Genomic DNA, 18,345 nt, shown 5'->3' on the forward strand with positions numbered 1-18,345 from the left:
CGCAGAGAAAAACCCAATCGAGCAGAAAATAGCACGGACTGGAGCCAAGGGCTGGGGGCTGAGACAGCCGGGCTCAGGGGGGAGGAGGGGGGGATTTGGGGGCTGGGGGGGGATTTGGGGGGGTCTGCGGTGCTGTTCTGGGGCAGAATGAGAGTTTTGGGAGAGATTTGTTCCCCAGCAGAGCTGGCCAGGGGCTGAACCCCCCGGGAAAGTTCCCAGATCAGCCCTGGGGCACAGCAGACCTGGGATGTGAGATCCATGAAACCCCCGGAGGATCCCCCGGGGGGCGGCCTGAGGCTGGGGTGGGATGGGCTGGGGTCTCTGGGGCACAGGGTGCATTTTGCTGGAATTCAGCCTTTCCTGCAGACTCCCCATTCCCAGGATTTCCTGGGATGAGGGGAGCACGCTGAGCTCTCTGCCAGGAGCTGCTGTGCCCTGTGGGCACAAATCCCCTCGGGAACGCCCCGGGAAGGACCCGTGGCAGGGGTCCCAAACACTGGGGAGGTTTTGGGGGGGTTCTGTGGTTCCCACCCCCTATTTTGAGGAGACTTTTGGGGGTCTCTAGGAGACCAAATTTTATCCAAATTTTAGGGAAGACGTTTGATTCCCATCCCCAGTTTTGGGCAGATGTTGGGGATGTTCTGTGGTTCCCATGCCCAGTTTTGGGGGAGGTTTCTGAACGTCTCATCCCAAATTTTGGGGAGGCTCCAGCAGCAGGCTGGAGCCAGGTTCTGCTGCCAGCACTTCAGCTCGTTCCTGTGGTCACTGCATCCCTGGGGACATGGTGCAGGGAGCTGGGACATGGCCCTGGGGGGACCTGGCACGGTGACAAGGACACCCCGGGGACCCCAGGGGACACCGAGGCTGTGACACCCTGGGGAGCAGCCCTGGGGTGGCAGTGGGGCTGGATCATAGCCTGGGGACCATCCCCAATTTTGGGGAGATGTTTGGAGTTTCCTAGGAGTCCCATCCTCCAGTATTAGGGGAGATGTTTAAGGATCTCATGGCCAATTTTACAGGGGTCTCTGGGGGTCCCATCCCCAAAACTGGGGAGACTTTGGGTGCCCCCTCCCCAATTTTGGGGAGACTTTGGGTGTCCCATCCCCAATTTTGGGGAGACTGAGGAGGTTTCTGTGTTTCCCAACCCCAGTATTAGTCGAGAATTTTGGAGGTCTCTGGGGTTGCCACCCAAATTTTAGGGGAGACTTCGGGGGTCCCATCCATATCTTTCATAGACTTCATTAACCCAAGGTCCCTGCCATTCCCTAATGAGGTTCAGATGCCGCCGATGCTCCTTTCAGCCACGAGGCACAGGCTCGTGGGACACAGCAACAGCCCGGGCCGGTATCCCCAGGGCCTTTCCGGGGATTTCCTGCCGGGAGGAGCCGCCCGGGGACATTCCTGGCGCGGCCGAGCCTCCCTAGGCAGGGTTTGTTTCCCCGGAGCCCTGGAGACGATCCCGGCTCCGGCCGCAGCTCCCGAGCCATGGAGCTCTGGGGGGCCCCCCCGGCCGGGACCCTCCGGGGGCCACGCGGGGTGAGCCCGGAGCGGACCCAGGGGGTGAGCGGGGAGAGGGGAGCGGGGCTGGGCTCGGGGCTGGGGGTGGGTACCGGGCTTTGCCAACGCCCTGCAGACCCCGAAAGGTGCCGGGGACCTGTCCCCAGGGCTGGGGGCTCAGCGGGTCTGGGAGTCACCCTGGATGGAAGGGCGCTGTCCCTGGAAAACCAGGGGAGAGCAAATTCCCTTCTCCAGGGCTCCCGTCCTGCTTCTCCGGGCCAGCCGCTCCTCCCGCCCCCACCCCCGCCCCCTGTCCTGCCCCCACCCCGTCCCCTCTGTCCTGCCATCCTTCTCCCCTCTGTCCCGCCCCCACCCCGTCCCCTCTGTCCTGTCATCCTTGTCCCCTCTGTCCCGCCCCCACCCCGTCCCCTCTGTCCTGCCATCCTTGTCCCCTCTGTCCCGCCCCCACCCCGTCCCCTCTGTCCTGTCATCCTTGTCCCCTCTGTCCCGCCCCCACCCCGTCCCCTCTGTCCTGTCATCCTTGTCCCCTCTGTCCCGCCCCCACCCCGTCCCCTCTGTCCTGTCATCCTTGTCCCCTCTGTCCCGCCCCCACCCCGTCCCCTCTGTCCTGCCATCCTTGTCCCCTCTGTCCCGCCCCCACCCCTGTCCCCTCTCCTCCCCGCCACCATCACGGGCCCGGTCCCGCCTGTCCCCGGCCGTGTCCCCTCTCCCCTCGTGCCCCGCTGCCAGGACTCCGGATTAACCCTTGGATGTGCAATCCCGGTTTTCCTTCCCCTCCTCCCTTGCAGCCCCGCGCCGTGGGATCGCCCCCCGGAGCCGTCCCGGTGTCCCGGCCGCCGGTGCTGATCCTGCAGCAGCTGCCCGGGCCCGGGGCCGCCCCCGCGGGACCCCCGCCCGCCCGGGGAGGTTCGTGCAGAGCCGGGGGGGCAGAGCCAAACCCGGCTGGGTCCAGCCGCTCCTGCTTCCAGCCCTTCCCAGGGGGAGAGGAGCGGGGCTGATGGACTCAGCCGCGTCCATCCCGTCCCTGCATGGACGTTCAGCCCCACGGAGGGCGAATTTTGGGGGTTTTACCAACTCTGGGCTCCAAGATGCTCCCGGGGAGCAGTTTGGGGCAGTTTTTTGGGGTTTTGTTTTTGTTGTTGTTTTGTTTTGTTGGGTTTTTTTTGTTTGTTTGTTTGTTTGGTTTTTTTTTTTTAATTCAGTGGTTTTGTTCTCCAAACCCCCATTTCCGGCTGGCATCCCCAGGGAACGCCGGGGTGTGCCGGGCTCCTGGAACGGCAAGGTGGGATTGAGAAGATTGAGAGGAACCGGAACCCTGGGCTGTGCCACTGCCCGGAGGGGCTTCACCCACCCGGGTGCCCCCAGGCTGCAATCTGGGCTGGGGGGGCTGCAGCAGGGCCGGGGGTGACCAGGGACAGCAGGGACAGGGGGCTGTGGTCACTGGGGACACACCACAGGCAGAGTCACCTTGTGCTGTGGGGAGGGGGAGGGTGGAGCTGTCCTTAAAAATCCGGGCAGGAAAAAGGATGCTGCAAATCAGTGTGGAGTAAACAGATCCAGGCTGGCCCCAGTGGTGTGGGTGCCTCCACCCAGGGCTGCCAGCACCCCGTGTCCCACCCCTGTTCAGTCCCCAGGGCACTCCCTGCTCAGCAGAGCCCCAGGAGGTGCTGGGGTGCCCCTGCCTGGAGGGACAGCCACCTCCTGGTGTCCTGGGAGCCAGCCTGGCAGCTCTCTGGCACGTGGCTACGGGGTGGTCCAAACCCTTTTGTACTCCAGGTCGTGGAAGCAGGGAATCTGGGAATGGTTTGGGTTGGAGGGACCTTAAAGCCCACCCAGTGCCACCCCTGCCATGGCAGGGACACCTCCCACTGTCCCAGGCTGCTCCAGCCCTGTCCAGTCTGGCCTGGGGCACTGCCAGGGATCCAGGGGCAGACCCAGCTGCTCAGGGTGGATGAAGCCTGCAGGATCTCAGGGAAATCCAGCAGGTTTATAGGAATTTTCCGTGGGAATTTCACACTTGCAGAAAATGGGGGTGTTTTTTGGGGATGCAGAGGCAGATTTGGGGCTTCCTCTGTGTGGATGGGCCTCAGCAGCCAGCCCCAGTGTGGCCGTGCAGCCAAGGGGACGGGGACACTGCCCTGGGCCCAGCTCCCCGTGTGGAGCATCCCCACCCTGCTCCCAGGAGTGGGCATTGGGGTCCTGGGCTCACCCCCAGCTCCTGCCCCTCATGCACAGGGCAGGGCTGAGCTCCCCAAGGCGCTGGGCACTGCCAGGGCTGGAGAACCTCTCCTCAGAACGGGAGGGAAGTCTGGTGCCTCCAGCCCCAGTAATCACCCCTCGTGAGCCAGCCCAGATGTTTGCAAGGAAGAAAAGGCTCAAATATGGCAATTTTCAAGCTTTGGCCAAGCAAAATAATTTTTAAACACCACATGAGGTTTCCAACCCGGGGTGGGGGAAGGCTGGCTTTGCTCCCACTGCTTGGGAACAAGGAGGAGCCCTGGGGCCGCCCCATCCCAGGCACTCATCCCAGGCTCTGCTCCTCCTGCTCCCTCTGCTCCCTCTCTGATGCACAATCTCCAATTCTCGGGCAGATTTGATGGAGTTGATGCTGATTCAAAGCTCCCAAATGCACCAGCTGCTGATGCACGGCCTGGCCATGGCAGCTCTGATGCCCCTCAGTGCAGAGCCAGCCCCAGCCCCTGCCCAGGTGAGGCTCAGGGGGGCAGAGGGATCAAAAATGGGGCAGGGGGACCTCAGGGCTGTTCAGGATCACCACATCCTGCTTTGGGACCCTCTGGGGGCAGCACCTGGGTCGTCCCAGCCCAGCTCAGAGCAGTCCTTTGGGGTTTTGGGGCTTTGTTTGGAGCCCAGCTCTGACAGCTCAGACAGCAGCCAGGCCTCGGGCAGAGGTTCAGCCCAGCTGGGAAGAGCTGGGACCCTCTGGAAGCTCAGCTCAACCCAGCAGGAACTCTGCGGGGGCTGCCAGTTAGAAATCCATCTCAAACCAAAACATTTCATCTCCTTGGGGGGAACAATGCAGCTTTTGGGGCAGGGCTGGGCTGCAGCAGCTGCTGAGCTCGCTGCCAGCTGGCACCGCCTGGCACCCAGCCCTGCCCTCCCAGTGCCACCCGGGCAGGGCCGGCCAGGACTGGACCCTGCCGTCTCAGACGGCTCTCACACAGACCAAAGGGCTCTTCCCGCGGGGTTTTGGTCCCATCTGTGGGGCTGCCACCCCCCGTGTCCCCCCGGGGCTTTGTGTGGGACCGAGCCCCGCCAGCGGGAGCAGCCGGGTGCGATCGCCGGCGAGCGGCGCTTTGGGAGCCCCGGAGCCCGGCTCAGCCCTGCCTCTGTCCCCCCCGCAGGCGCTGGAGGAGCCTTCGCAGGGCGAGGAGGAAGAGGAGGCCGTGGTTTTCCACCATCACTACATCCCCTGGCCCGCGCCCCGCCCGGCCCCCGTGCGGTTCCTGCGCTCCTCACCCGCGGGCGGGCGGTGAGTGCCGGGGGGCTCGGTGCCACCCCGGCGTGGCAGCAGCTCCAGGGGACACCGTCCATCCGTCACTGACCTGTCCCCGCTCCTCTCCAGCAGAGCTGTGCCCCCCCCGCCGCCCCCCAGTGCCACCGGCACCGTGGGACCCGGTGTCCCCCCAGCGGAGGGTAAGGACAGCCCAGGGGACACTGTCCCCATGGCCCCGACAGCAGCGACTTTCCCTCAGGCTTCCCTCACCCCAGGCTGAGCTTCCCTGCTCCCCATTTCCATCCCATCCCCATCCCATTCCCATCCCATCCCATCCCATCCCATCCCATCCCATCCCATCCCCATCCCCATCCCATCCCCATCCCCATCCCCATCCCCATCCCCATCCCCATCCCCATCCCCATCCCCATCCCCATCCCATCCCATCCCATCCCATCCCATCCCATCCCATCCCATCCCATCCCCATCCCATCCCATCCCATCCCATCCCATCCCCATCCCCATCCCCATCCCCATCCCCATCCCCATCCCCATCCCATCCCATCCCATCCCATCCCATCCCATCCCATCCCCATCCCATCCCATCCCATCCCATCCCATCCCATCCCATCCCATCCCATCCCCATCCCATCCCATCCCATCCCATCCCATCCCCATCCCCATCCCCATCCCCATCCCCATCCCCATCCCATCCCATCCCATCCCATCCCATCCCATCCCCATCCCCATCCCCATCCCCATCCCCATCCCCATCCCCATCCCATCCCATCCCATCCCATCCCATCCCATCCCATCCCATCCCATCCCATTATCCCGTTATCCCGTTATCCCATCGCACCCCACAGAGTTTTACTCCATGGAGGAGCAGAGTGGGCTCTGAGCTCTGCCTCCCCCCACCCCGAAGATCCCGGATGGATGCTCCACCATTCCCGTGCTTTTGGGGTTTTGGGGTGGTTTCCCCGCTGAGCCCCCCAGGCAGGGCTGTCCCAGCCCTGTCACAGCCCTGGTGTCACCCCGGTCCCCTCCAGGCCAGGGTGGCTCAGGCCGTGCTGTCCCCGGAGGTGGGGACAGAGGACGGTCCCCGCCTTCATTAGTCCTTTAGCTCTCAGTGCAGCATCGCCTGTAATTAATGTGCTTTGTTAAGAGAGCGCCCTGCTGTCGCTAATTAAGCATCTGTAATTACATGGGCTGGTGGCTCCGTGCCTGGGTGCAGGGGCTCCCTCGGGGCTGGGGGCGCCCAGAGCCCTGGGGGGGCGGGGGGGGGCTGAGAGGAGCCCTGGGGGGTCTGTCAGGCCTGGGGGGTCTGTCAGGTCTGGGGGGTCTGTCAGGCCTGGGGGGTCTGTCAGGTCTGGGGGTCTGTCAGGCCTGGGGGGTCTGTCAGGTCTGGGGGTCTGTCAGGCCTGGGGGGGAGGGGGTCCTGGGAGTTCTGTCAGGTCCGGGGGTGCTGGGGCAGTGCTGGAGCTCCAGAGTGAGATCTCCTGGCTGAGCAGAGGCAGAGCGGGATCTTGGCGGGTGTGGTGGGGAGAGCAGCCTGAGAGGGAAATCCCGGAGTTTCCCCAGGATTCAGAGACCCCTGAGCTCCCCGGGAGCAGGAGGAAGGGGGGAGTGGAGGCTTTTGGGTGCTGGGAGCTGTCCCCTGCCCGTGCCACCTCCCCAGCCCCATGAGGGGGTGCCAGCCCTGCTGTGCCCGGGTGGGGCTCCAGGCTTTTCCCTGGAGCGGAGCTCCTGGCAGGAGACTTCAGGGCTGGTGGTCTGGAGCTCTGAGGATGCACAAAGGCACCTTAAACCCCCTCCTTGGACTGCCCTGCCCGGTGGAAGGAAGGATTTCCCTTCCCTGAGCTCTGCAAGCAGCAGATCCTCCCCAGCCTGGCCCCTGGAGGAGCTCCCAGATGTGGGGCAGGAGGATCAGGTGGATTCCAGCAGGAAGGTCCAGCTCCTCCAGCGGGGAGGGACTGAAGGAGGCATCCAAAGGCAAAGCTGGGGTTGATGGGAGAGCAGGCTGGTGCCCAAGGGCTCCCCCATGGACAGAGAACGGGGAGGAGGAGTGAGGAGTCACCTGGAATGGGCTGGGCAGGAAGGGTGGGCTCGGGATGTGACCCAATCTTTGCTTTAATATGAGAATAATGAGAGGAATGGGAGGGTGAAGCAATGGGCATTGCAACACCCCTGGTGGACGTAACCCCGGGGTTACTGGTCAAACTGGGGCACCCTCCAGCATGGCCAGAGCCTGGGGACATCTCTGTCACCTCCAGGGGACAGGGGAGGCGTGGGTGGAAGGGCAGTGTGGGGGTGTTTGAGGGTCCCCAGGACAAGGGAAGAGATGAGAATCTTGACTCCATGTTTCAGAAGGCTGATTTATTGTTTTATGATATTATATTAAAAGATAAAGCTATACTAAAACCACACTAAAAGAATAGAAAGGAGACATCAGAAGGCTAGAAAGGAATTAATAATAAAATCTTGTGACTGACCAGAGTCCCGACACAGCTGGACCTGTGATTGGCCATTAATTAAAAACAATTCACAAGCTGGGTAAACAATTCTCCAAATCACATTCCAAAGTAGCAAAACATGGAGAAGCTGAGGCTTCCCAGCTTCTCAGGAGAAAAGGTCCTGGTGAAGGGATTTGTCATAAAATATCACAGTGCCAGGGCAGCCCTGGCACAGCGGGGCAGAGGTGCCGGGCTGAGGACAGCTCCTGCCAGGGGAGGGCAGGGGGCTGGGGTGGCCCCAGCAGAGGTGACACTGGCCCAGGAGTGGCCTGGGGGGGCTGGCAGACCCCAGAGACCCCACTGGGGAGGCACGAGGGGGTCTGCTGCTCCTGGCCCAGGGCCAGGGCTGAGCCCAGGCTCTGGCAGCGGCACAGGGATGTGCCCCCTTCCCCAGCCCAGGCTCCGGGGCTCGGAGCCAGCTGGGATGGTGGCAGGTGTCCCTGCCATGGCAGGGGTGGAACTGGATGGGCTGTGAGGTCCTTCCCACCCAAACCCTCCTGGGATTCTGGGATCCCTGATTTGGGATTGGACCAGAGGGGCTGGGACAGGCTGCTGGGGGCTGACACCAGCCCAGCGTCCCTGCTGTCACCAGGATTTGGTTCCAGGAGTTTCCAGGGGCTGGCCTGGATCCTGCAAGGTATCAGAGCAGGAGGAGAGGTTAATTACAGCCTGTGCTAATTGCACCCGTGAAAACACCTCATGCAACACAGCCCCTGGCTGCCAAGTGGGCCAAGGGCTGCCACCCCTGCAGGCTGGGCTGGCAGCAGGGGCTGGCAGAGCCCGGCCCCCTGGCACTGTGGGACCCTGGGGACAGAAGCTGGGCACTGGGAGGGGAAGGGCAGAGGGGCTCCTGCTGCCCAAACTGAGCAAGGCATGGGGAGCAGTGGTTCCTGCTGCCATTCCAGGTGGGATTGTCTTCCAGCAATCTGATGCTCTGCAGGGTGAGGTTTGGGTGCCAGCAGGTGGCTGTGCCCAGCCTGGCTGGGGTGATGGCCATGGACCAGGAGCAGCTCCTGCTGTCCCCACCAGCTGACACTCCCTTTCCCAGGGCTGGCAGCCCTGTGGCCAGGACTGTTGTAAATCAAAGACAACTGTGATGTTGGTGAGGGAGAGAGAATGATGCATCTGACTCCATGGATATCAGAAGGCTAATTAATGCCTTTATTAGAGTATATTATTCTATAAATCTAAAACTGAACCTGCCAAGCACTGAACTCTGCACACACTGCACTGAATCTCTCATGACTGTCCAACAGTCCAACACACACACACACACTCTGGGCCCTGATGGGCCAGGGAAACAAAACACCATCACTGTGGGTAAACAATCTCCATATTCCATTCTACTTTGGCACAACACAGGCACAGCAAGTGATAAGAATTGGGTTTTCCTTTCTCTGAGGTTCAGAGAATGGGAATCTCAGAAATCCTTGGGAAGAATTGTGCCTTGCTTTTCTCTGTGAAGAGAAATGTGGCAACACAGGACAGATTCCCGGGACAGAAAGAGTTTAGTGAGCAGCAGGTCTGATCTTACCAACCTGGAGTCTTCAATAGCTGTCACTAGCCCAGGAGGTGACAGCAGTGACACCTCAGGTGACTCAGGGTCCCCGTGTGACTCACGGCCACTCTCCACCCCTGGGTGGGTGTTCTGCTTCCACCTGAGCCACTCCATCCTCAGGATGAGATCCACAGTGAGCCTTCCCCTGGGCCAGCCCCAGCCACCCACACAGGATCCTCCTGATTCACCTGGCCCGGCCCGGGCTGAGCTCGGGGCAGCACCATGGACCTGCTGCTGCTCCAGGGGCTGCTGCTCCTGCCCCTGGCAGCGCTGCTGCTCTACAGGTGCAGCCCCCCCTTCCAGTTCCTCTGCAAGGTGGCCTTCTTCAACTGCTGGATCGTGGCCTTGGCCACCCTGCTGTCCCCCCTGGCCGCCTTCCGGGGACGCTCCGTGGAGAACATGAGGTGAGCAAGGGCTGGGGATGGATGGGGATGGGATGGGGATGGGGATGGGGATGGGCATTGGGGTGGGGAGAGCTGGCTGGGCTTGGCTCAGCTGCAGGAAATCCTGTGGTTTGTGGCCACAGGCTCTGTCCTGCCTTGGCTGGAGCCACAGCTGGGTCACAGCTGGGTCACAGCTGGTAGCAGAGCCCTGGGGCCAAGGCCAGGGCTGTGGTCACATCTGTGGGGCAGTGAAGTACAGCTTGTGGTGTGAGAGGTGCTGGCTGTGCCCAGGGAGGGTCAGGCCATGCTGGAGTTGGGATTTGTGGTCCCTGAGGGATAAAATAACATCAGAGGGATCATTCCTGGCCATGGCAATGTTGGGGTCATCACCTGGGTGGGTAACAGGAGGGTTTGGAGGTACCATCAGGGCAGGGGGCAGATACTTGCCCAGTGCTGTGTCCCTGGCTCTGGTTTTGCCCATGGGAGACCCGGGAACAGCACTTTGGCAGAGGGATTGAGGGTGGGGAGGCCCTGGCACAGATTATTCCATGGCTGCCCCATCCCTGGAAGTGTCCCAGGCCAGGTTGGACAGGGCTTGGAGCAGCCTGGGACAGAGGGAGGGGTCCCTGCCATGGCTGGGGGTGGCACTGGGTGGGTTTAAGGCCCCTTCCAACCAAAACCATTCCATGTTTTTATGGTTGTGGGATGTCTTGGTGCCATCATCTGTCAGGGGCACAGCCCTGTCCCTGTGACAGTCATGTCCTGATCACAGCCAGGTCCCGACTCTGTTCCCGGGGGTGGAAGCAGGGAGATAACACCGGGGAGATAACACCGGGGAGATAACATCGCAGTGCAACACCGGGGGAAGGCCTGGGCGCGCTCTGGGTGTTGCAATCCCGCTGCCGGATTCCCGGGCAGGATGAGCCCAGATGTGATTACACAGGGAAAATATCCCGGCTTGAGAAACTCGCTGAGGATTTGTGCGGAGGGATCCCGGCCCGCGGCGGGAGCACGGCCAGAGGTTCGGTGTTCCCGGTCCGAGGTTCGGTGGCACCGGCAGAGGTTCGGTGGCACCGGCAGAGGTTCGGTGTTATCAGTCAGAGGTTCAGCGGTACCGGCGGTGGTTGGGTGGTACCGGTGATGGTTCAGCATTCCCGGCGGTGGTTCAGTGGTACCGGAGGTGGTTCGGCGGTACCGGCGGTGCTGCAGCCTGTCCTGGCTCCTTCCCGGGGAATGCAGGGCGCCTCCCGGGCCGCTCCAAGCCAGCGCTCCCGGCTCGGCGGCGATCCCGAGGGAGGCTGTGCCTCACCCGCCTTATCCGCGCCGCTTATCTTGTCCCCCCGGCAGCTCCGTGCCCGCCCAGCTCCCTCTCCTCCGGATCCCAGAGCCTGCGGCTCGGAGCGCTTCCCTGTCATTAGTCCTGGCTTTGGGGCGCCGTTTCTCCTCGGATCCTCAGGGATCTCCGAGCCTGCGGCTCCCGAGGGATGGGGGCGATACCGCGGACCCTGTGCCGCCTTCTTCCTTCTCACCCGGTGCTGAGCCCTTCCCTGTGCCCTGCGCGGTCCCCTGGGGGCAGTGACAGATGTGGGGACCCTGGCACAGACCTCTGTGAGTCGGACAGTGCCCCATTCCAACGCCGACGTGTCCCAGGATTTTGTCTCCACGACTGCTGGAATCCCTGGTGCCCCCTCCTCCCTCCACTCCTCTCATTATTCCCATCCTGAGCGTCACCCATCGCTGCCATCCCGATATTCCTCCTCCTGTCCAGCCCTCCCGGGATGTGACACCGCTGTTCCACTCAGATCCATCTCTTCCCGCCACTGCAGCTCAGGTGGAGCCATTTGTGATTCCCCTAAGGAATGTCCGGGCTGGTTTTCCCTTCCCCCTGCCGCACAAAGCGGTGCAGGGGCGGTCCCCGGGGTCACCCATGTCCCTGGGGATCTGTCTGTCCCTCTGCCACCCATCCCTGCCCAGCTCAGCTCCTCTTGGCTGGGATCTGCCTCTGGCTTTAGGATTCTGGGATCTGGATTTCTGTCCACACACGGATCCAGCTGAGCACCTGGGGAGCCTCCCCCGGGCAGGGACAGTTTGTCCTCGGTGGGGTGTGAAGATCCCATCCCCGTCCCTGTCCCCATCCCCGTCCCCATCCCCATCCCCATCCCCATCCCCATCCCACCCTTCTCTTTTTGCTTTCCCATCATCCCTGCACATCAAAATCCCGTTTTTTCCCTGCCACCACTTCGTGCTGCTCACTCTCCCTCCTCAGCAGCTCCCTCTGCTCTGAGCCAGGAGCTGGGCCCGGCTCAGGTGGGAGCCAGGTGAGTTCTGAGCCTCACAGGCTGCAAATGTGTGAGAAAGCCAAGCTTGCCTGAGCCTGAGCCCGGGTCCAGCAGCGCAGCCCAGCCTAACCCCGCCCGCCCCGGCCGGTGCAGAGCCGCTCCTCACACGCGTCCCTGTGCCCTGTCTCGTTCCTTATCTCATCCCTTATCTCGCTCCTTGTCTCGTTCCTTCTCTCGTCCCTTATCTTATCTTGTTCCTTGTCTTGTCCCTTATGTCGTTCCTTATCTTGTTCTTTATTATCTCGTTCCTTGTCTCGTCCCTTACCTGGTCCCTTATCTCGTCCTTTATCTCATCCCTTATCTCTCTCCTTGTCTCGTTCATTCTCTCGTCCCTCATCTTGTCTTGTTCCTTGTCTTGTTCCTTGTCTTGTCCCTTATCTTGTCCCTTACCTCGTCCCTTATCTCATCCCTTATCTCGTCCCTTATCTCGTTCCTTATCTTGGTCTTTATTATCTCATTCCTTGTCTTGTCCCTTACCTGGTCCCTTATGTCGTCCCTTATGTCGTCTCTTATCCCGTTCCTTATCTTGTTCTTTATTATCTCGTCCCTTGTCTCGTCCCTTACCTCGTCCCTTACCTCGTCCCTTGATTCGTCCCTTATCTCGTCCCTTATCTCGGCAGGCTCCTGCGGGCGGCGCTCCTGCCCCTCAAGCGCTTCTACGGCATCAGGATGCGGGTGAGGGGCTCGGAGCGGCTGCGGCTGCCGGGGCCCTTCGTGATCGTCTGCAACCACCAGGCTTCCCTCGACCTCATGGGTGCGTGGGGGCAGCGCGGGGGGACCCCCGGCGCCTCTGGGGGCTCCAGGGTGCGCCAGGATGGCTTTGGGGGGTCAGCACCGAGATCAGGGCAGGGATGTGGGAGGGAACGGACCAGGAGGGCTTTTGGGACTGGGCTGGCTGCAGGGAGAGGAGGGACAACGGGAGGTGATGCCGCAGAGTGGTCCTGGGACTTGGGACGGCTTCAAGTCCTCCAAGTCAAGGCTAAAATAACCCCAATCTGGTCCTATATTAGGGTATAATTGATTAATTAGGGTATAAATTATAGTCGGGTATAAATGATTAATCAATCTGTGCAGTGATGTAATTTGGCCTCTCCAGAGAGCTCCTCTCCGCAGTTATCACCCCTCAGGACTGGCTGAGCCGCAGAGTTTATTGCTGATATCCAGCTGGTTTGTCCAGGCTGGGGTTCCTTTCCAAGCAGTTTCCCCAGGCGATGTTTCTGCTCTCACTGCCGGGGGTTGGGAAGGCGTTAATGGGTGTTCTCCCCGCCCCAGGAATGGTGGAGGTGATTCCCGAGCGCTGCGTGCCCATCGCCAAGCGGGAGCTGCTGTACCTGGGCACGGTGGGCTGGGCCTGCTGGCTCAGTGGCATCATCTTCATCGAGCGCCAGCGCAGGGACGCGGCCATCGAGGTCATCGCCCGCACCGCCAGCGCCATGAGGAGGGACAACGTGAGGGACAGGGCTGCGGGACACCGGGGGGGCAGGGGCTGTTCTTGTGAACGCATGGCAAGCCCCGTGGCAGGGAAGAATGATACATGTGACTCCATGCTGTCAGAAGGCCAATTTATTACTTTATTATACTATATTACATTAAAGAAATGCAATGCAATGCAATGCAATGCAATGCAATGCAATGCAATGCAATGCAATGCAATGCAATGCAATGCAGAAAGGACACTTCCTGAATGCTAAAAAGATAATAATGAAAACTCGTGACTCTCTCCAGAGCCCCGGCACAGCTTGGCCCCAGTTGGCCAATGAGCGAAAACAACTCCCAGCAGAATGCAATGGAACAATCACCTGGGGGTGAACTATCTCCAAACACATTCCACAGGAGCACAACACAGGAGAAGCAAATGAGATAAGAATTGTTTTCCTTTTCTCTGAGGCTTCTCAGCTTCTCAGGAGAAAAAACCTGGGCCAAGGAATCCTGTTCAGAGAATGTGAATGCCACAGGCTGTGGGCAGGACTGACCCAGCTGAGGTCAGGGTGCCTTGGTTTGAACAGACAGGCGTCTGCTGAGGAAGGCAGGAGCTTCTCTTGAAATAGAAAATACAAACCTCCACCCTCTGAATTATTATAATTGTGAAAGTAAGGGGCTCTCAGGCAAAGATATGGGAGTAGGGATGACAGTTCTTTATTAGGAAAATTAAAATACAAATGCAATAGTACAAAAAAACCCCAACAACCGCAGACAGAGTCAGAACATGCCCTCCCCCCTGTGTGTCAGGGTGGTGGCACTGTCCCATCCCATGGGGGTGGCACTGTCCCATCCCAGGGGTGGCACGGCCCCATCCCATGGGGGCTCAGCCCTCCTGCAGTGCCAGCTGTGGCTCTGCTGCAGCAGGATCCTGCACAAGGGGGGACTTTTCCTCTGCAGCTGCAGGGCTGCTGGAGATGGGCCTGCTCTCCCTCTGGGAATGCAGGGCAGGAGAAAGCTGCTCCTCTGGGAATGCAGGGGGCAGAGGCTGCTGTGCTGTTCCAGGGCAGATTGTATCCAGGTAGGAATGCTTGGCTCCTGCCCTGGGCAGAGCATCTCCCCATGGGATGATGGAATTTGATCAGCCCTGCAGGGACACTCAGTGGCCCTGGACAGCAGAGATCTGCTGGAGGGAGGATGGGCTGTGGGAGAGATAAAGAAAACTGCCCCATGAACAGAGAGAACTGCCCCAGCTCTGACAGATGGGGGTAGAACACACACCCCAGCCTCACCTTTCAGCCTAAAACACGGGCTCACCTCTGTCCCTGTCCCCTGCAGCTCCGTGTGTGGGTTTTCCCAGAAGGCACCAGGAACCCGGGGAAGTCCATGCTGCCTTTCAAGCGTGGTGCTTTCCACCTGGCTGTGCAGGCCCAGGTAAGGAAATGGGCAATCAAATGTTGGACTCGATGGGCTTGGAGGCCTTTTCCTAAATGATTTCTTCCCTTAGGCTCACCCTGGATGGAGCAGGGTGGGTGTGAATCCTAGGGCAGAGGGATGGGGCATTTGATCCCCAGGGATGTGCAAGACTTGGCCCCCAGGGATGCAGGGATTTGGTCCCCAGCAAGGGGGATTTTGGTCCCCAAGGATGCAGGGGTTGGGTTCTCAGGGACAGGGGGTTTGGTCCCCAGGGATGCAGGGATTTTTCCCCAGCAAAACCCAGGGGGGTTTGGTCCCCAGGGATGAGGGGTTTGGTCCCCGGGGATGGGGGGTTTGGTCCCAAAGGATGGGGGGTTTGGTCCCCAGGGATGGGGGGGTTTGTTCCCCAGGGAGGGACATGGTGCTGGGCAGCACCAGGGCAGGGCAGGCAGGAGCAGGAGTCTCACCTGGGGAGGGCTCTCCCTGGACCCCCCCCCCAACCCTCCGTGTCCTGCAGGTTCCCATTGTCCCCATCGTGATCTCACCATACAGGGACTTCTTCAGCCCCAAGGAGAAGAGATTCACCTCTGGTAAGGGATGGACAGGAATTCCCAAGGCAGAGGCCAGGCCTGGCACTGGGGATGAGGCACCTGGGGGTGTCTGAGGGATGCTGAGGGGTGGGGTGGAAGATGCCCGGGGGAACGCCCCGTTCCTGGTGGGATCCTCTAACACATCCCTGGCTTTTCCCTCCTCTCCCAGGGACCTGCACCATCCAAGTCCTTCCCAGGGTGGAAACGTGTGGCCTGAGCCCAAAGGATGTCCCCAAGCTGACCGAGAGTGTCCACCAGGCCATGGCCGAAGCCCTGGCCCAGATGTCCATGAGTGACAATGGGGACCAGGACATGGAGCAGCCTCTGCTGAGGCCAGGGGAGGACAGGGACAGCCCCCAGGGCCAGGGGGACACAGCCAGGAGCAGCAAATAGGCAGAGGGAGTGAGTCCCTCGGGGACACCAGGGAGGTGTCCCTTGTCCCCTGAGGAGGTGTCCTGCAGCCCTGCCACCGCCCCAGCAGGACGGTGCCCTAAGGGGAGCAGAGCAGGGCAGGATGGGGACCAGGCAGCACCCCCGAAACAGAGCAAGGTGCCCTCCAAAACAGAGCAAGGTGCCCCTAAAATCCCTCATTGTGACTGCATCCCCTGGATGATCCTCTGCCAGACCTGGAGCTGTGGCTGTCCCCCTGGAGCTGTGGCTGTCCCCCAGGATGGCCCCTGCCTGCTTGCTGGGCAGGGCAGGGATGGTCCAGGCAGGGCTGGGGACTCACAGCCCCATTATCCACCCCTGATTGTTTGGCTTCCCCATGGATTCTCCTTCCAGAGGCTCCTACAAGCTGGAAATGCTGTTTGGGTGCAGCCAGCTCTGAGTGGGTGGCCTGGGGAGGACACAAGGTCCAGGGGAGATTACTGGGGGGGAAAGATCATCCCGGGGGGAAGAGCATCCTTGGTGCTGGGCTGTGAGCCAAGGGTGGGACATTAAAGAGTCTGGAGCTGGTGCTGGGTCCTGGCTGTGCTGAGAGGGCTGAGGGGGATCCATCTTCTCAGGGAGACTTCACCCTGCACAGGGAGCATCCCTGAACACGAAACAACCTTGAAAAGGGAGCACCTTGCACATGGAGAATCCTGCACATGGAGCACCCTGAACAGAGAGCACCTGGCACACACAGAGAGCACCCTGCACACACACACAGAGCACCCTGCACACACACACAGCACCCTGCACACACACAGAGCACCCTGCACACACACAGCACCCTGCACACACACACAGCACCCTGCACACACACACAGCACCCTGCACACACACAGAACACCCTGCACACACACAGCACCCTGCACACACACACAGAGCACCCTGCACAGGGAGCACAGCACACCCCAGGGCTGGTGTGAGGAGCACATGGCAGGGTGAGGGTTACCCTGCTCTGGGGCTGCCCCTGAGGCAGAACTCTCCCTGCACCACTAAATGCACACCAAGAGCATCCATTGAAGCCTCAAATTCCCACCCACACCTGGATGGGGCCCACTCGGGCACAATCCTGCCTGAAGGTGCCTCTCCATGGCCTCTGGACCATGACCTATCCAACAGCTGGGTGGTTCCCTGCAGCCAGGCAGGGATTTGGGATCTCCTGGCTGCTTCCCAGCTGAGCAGCTCCTGTGCCAGCACCCCAGGGTGGCAGCAGGGCAGGGACAGGGCAGGGTGTGGCTGTCCCCTTGTGGGGAGCAGGGTGGGCAAGGTTTCCCTCCCACCCTGGGATAAAAGGTGCAAATGCAGGCACCATTCCTGCTCTCAGGAGAGCTGGATTATGGAGGAAATCCTCCTCAAATCTGTTGCAACACCAAACTGCAAAGAGGCTTCCCATGAGGAGCAACCCACGGGATCAGGAGATGTCACATGGACATGGCCAAGGGCACAGGAAGGTCCCATGTCCCAGAAAACTCCTTTAATCCTTTCCTGCTTCCCAGGATTCCCAGCATGTGGCATGGTCTGTCAGCTCTGAGCTGGCCTGGGGGTTCCACCACACCCCCACCCCTGGGGTGGTTTGGCCACCCAAAGTTTGGGTTTGGGGGGTTGAGCATCAACGGAATCATGGAATGGTTTGGGTGGGAGGAACCATAAAGCCCATCCAGTTCTGCCATGGGCAGGGACGCCTCCCACTGTCCCAGGTGGCTCCAAGCCCTGTCCAACCTGTCCTTGGGCACTGCCAGGAATCCAGGGGCAGCCACAGCTGCTCTGGCCAAAACCTTGTCCTGCCTGGAGGGACAGGACCCAGCCAGAGCCCTCCCTGGGTTTCCACTGGCACTGGGAGGTGAAAGCTTGAGGAGAGGAAAAAGCCTTGGCAGGGGGGCTCTGGGAACACCTTGCTTTTTCTGGTGCTCCAAGCCCTGCCCTGCCTGGCTGCTCTGGGTGCCCAGCCCTGGCACACCTGCCCAGGGCAGTGCTAGGTCCCCATCCCTGGAGGGGCTTCACAGCCCTGTGGATGTGGCACTTGGGGACAGGGGTCACTGGTGGCCTTGGGGGCGCTGGGGGAGCCGTGGCTCCTCATCCCACCGGGATGTCTGGCAGGGCACTGACCCTGCCCACTTCCTGCAGGGCTGGGTGAACTCGGGCCATGCTCCTGCCTCGTGTCCTTGGGGGTGGCAGGTCCAGCCCCTCCGGCCATCCACAGCCTGTGGGGCTGCTCCAAAGGGCAGGGAGGTGGGCACAGAGCTGTGTCCAGCAAAACCTGAGCTGGGCAGGCATGGAGTCAGAGCTGTGGTCATCTGAGATCCCATGGAAAAGGTTAGCACCATCCATGGCTTCCCATAGGCCCTGCACAGGGGGCCCAGAGCAGCTGTGGCTGCTCCTGGATCCCTGTCAGTGCCCAAGGCCAGGCTGGAGGGGATTGGGGCACCCTGGGACAGGGGAAGGTGTCCCTGCCATGGCAGGGGTGGAAGGGCTTTAAGGTCCTTCCCACCCAAACAACTCTGTGACTCCATGGCTCCCACAGCCTCAGGGGGAAGGGAACTGCAAGGCCCCAGAGCAGGGGATGTGCTCAGGACTGTGGGGCTGTCGTGGAGCTCCTCAGCTGTCCCACATTCCCACCAGGACACAGGGAAGCTGTTGGAACGCTGGACACTGAGAATTTCAGACTTTCTGTGCTGCTAGGGTCTGACCCCCCAGAGAACACTGCATTGACCTCAGGCCATGGA

The 18,345-nt window shown here is 61.1% G+C and overlaps 2 protein-coding genes across 2 annotated transcripts; both read left to right on the top strand.

Annotated features, from left to right (window-relative positions):
• The first annotated feature begins 4,110 nt into the window (after positions 1-4,110).
• PRR29 (proline rich 29) lies at positions 4,111-5,963 on the top strand. Its single transcript, XM_084222306.1, has 4 exons — positions 4,111-4,225; positions 4,881-5,008; positions 5,105-5,172; positions 5,839-5,963. Exons 1-4 carry the CDS (start codon positions 4,115-4,117, stop codon positions 5,871-5,873), a joined length of 342 nt encoding a protein of 113 aa, XP_084078432.1. The 5' UTR covers positions 4,111-4,114; the 3' UTR covers positions 5,874-5,963.
• Positions 5,964-9,265: 3,302 nt separating this feature from the next.
• On the top strand, positions 9,266-16,019 carry AGPAT1 (1-acylglycerol-3-phosphate O-acyltransferase 1; the record flags this gene model as incomplete). Its single annotated transcript, XM_084222251.1, has 7 exons — positions 9,266-9,447; positions 12,386-12,519; positions 13,038-13,213; positions 14,523-14,618; positions 15,118-15,190; positions 15,360-15,522; positions 15,974-16,019. The coding sequence occupies 7 exons, from the start codon at positions 9,266-9,268 to the stop codon at positions 16,017-16,019; spliced, it is 870 nt and encodes a 289-aa protein (XP_084078377.1).
• Between the last annotated feature and the right edge of the window lie 2,326 nt (positions 16,020-18,345).

This window comes from Fringilla coelebs, assembly GCF_963513975.1.
Source record: "Fringilla coelebs genome assembly, chromosome: 27".
NCBI lineage: Eukaryota > Metazoa > Chordata > Aves > Passeriformes > Fringillidae > Fringilla > Fringilla coelebs.

Excerpts from the sequence above, each read along its gene's own strand:
- PRR29 (XM_084222306.1), top strand. The coding sequence starts at position 4,115 with ATGGAGTTGATGCTGATTCAAAGCTCCCAAATGCACCAGCTGCTGATG. Across the intron at positions 4,226-4,880 it reads CAGCCCCAGCCCCTGCCCAG|GCGCTGGAGGAGCCTTCGCA; the intron begins GTGAGGCTCAGG and ends TCCCCCCCGCAG. Across the intron at positions 5,173-5,838 it reads CGGTGTCCCCCCAGCGGAGG|AGTTTTACTCCATGGAGGAG; the intron begins GTAAGGACAGCC and ends CGCACCCCACAG.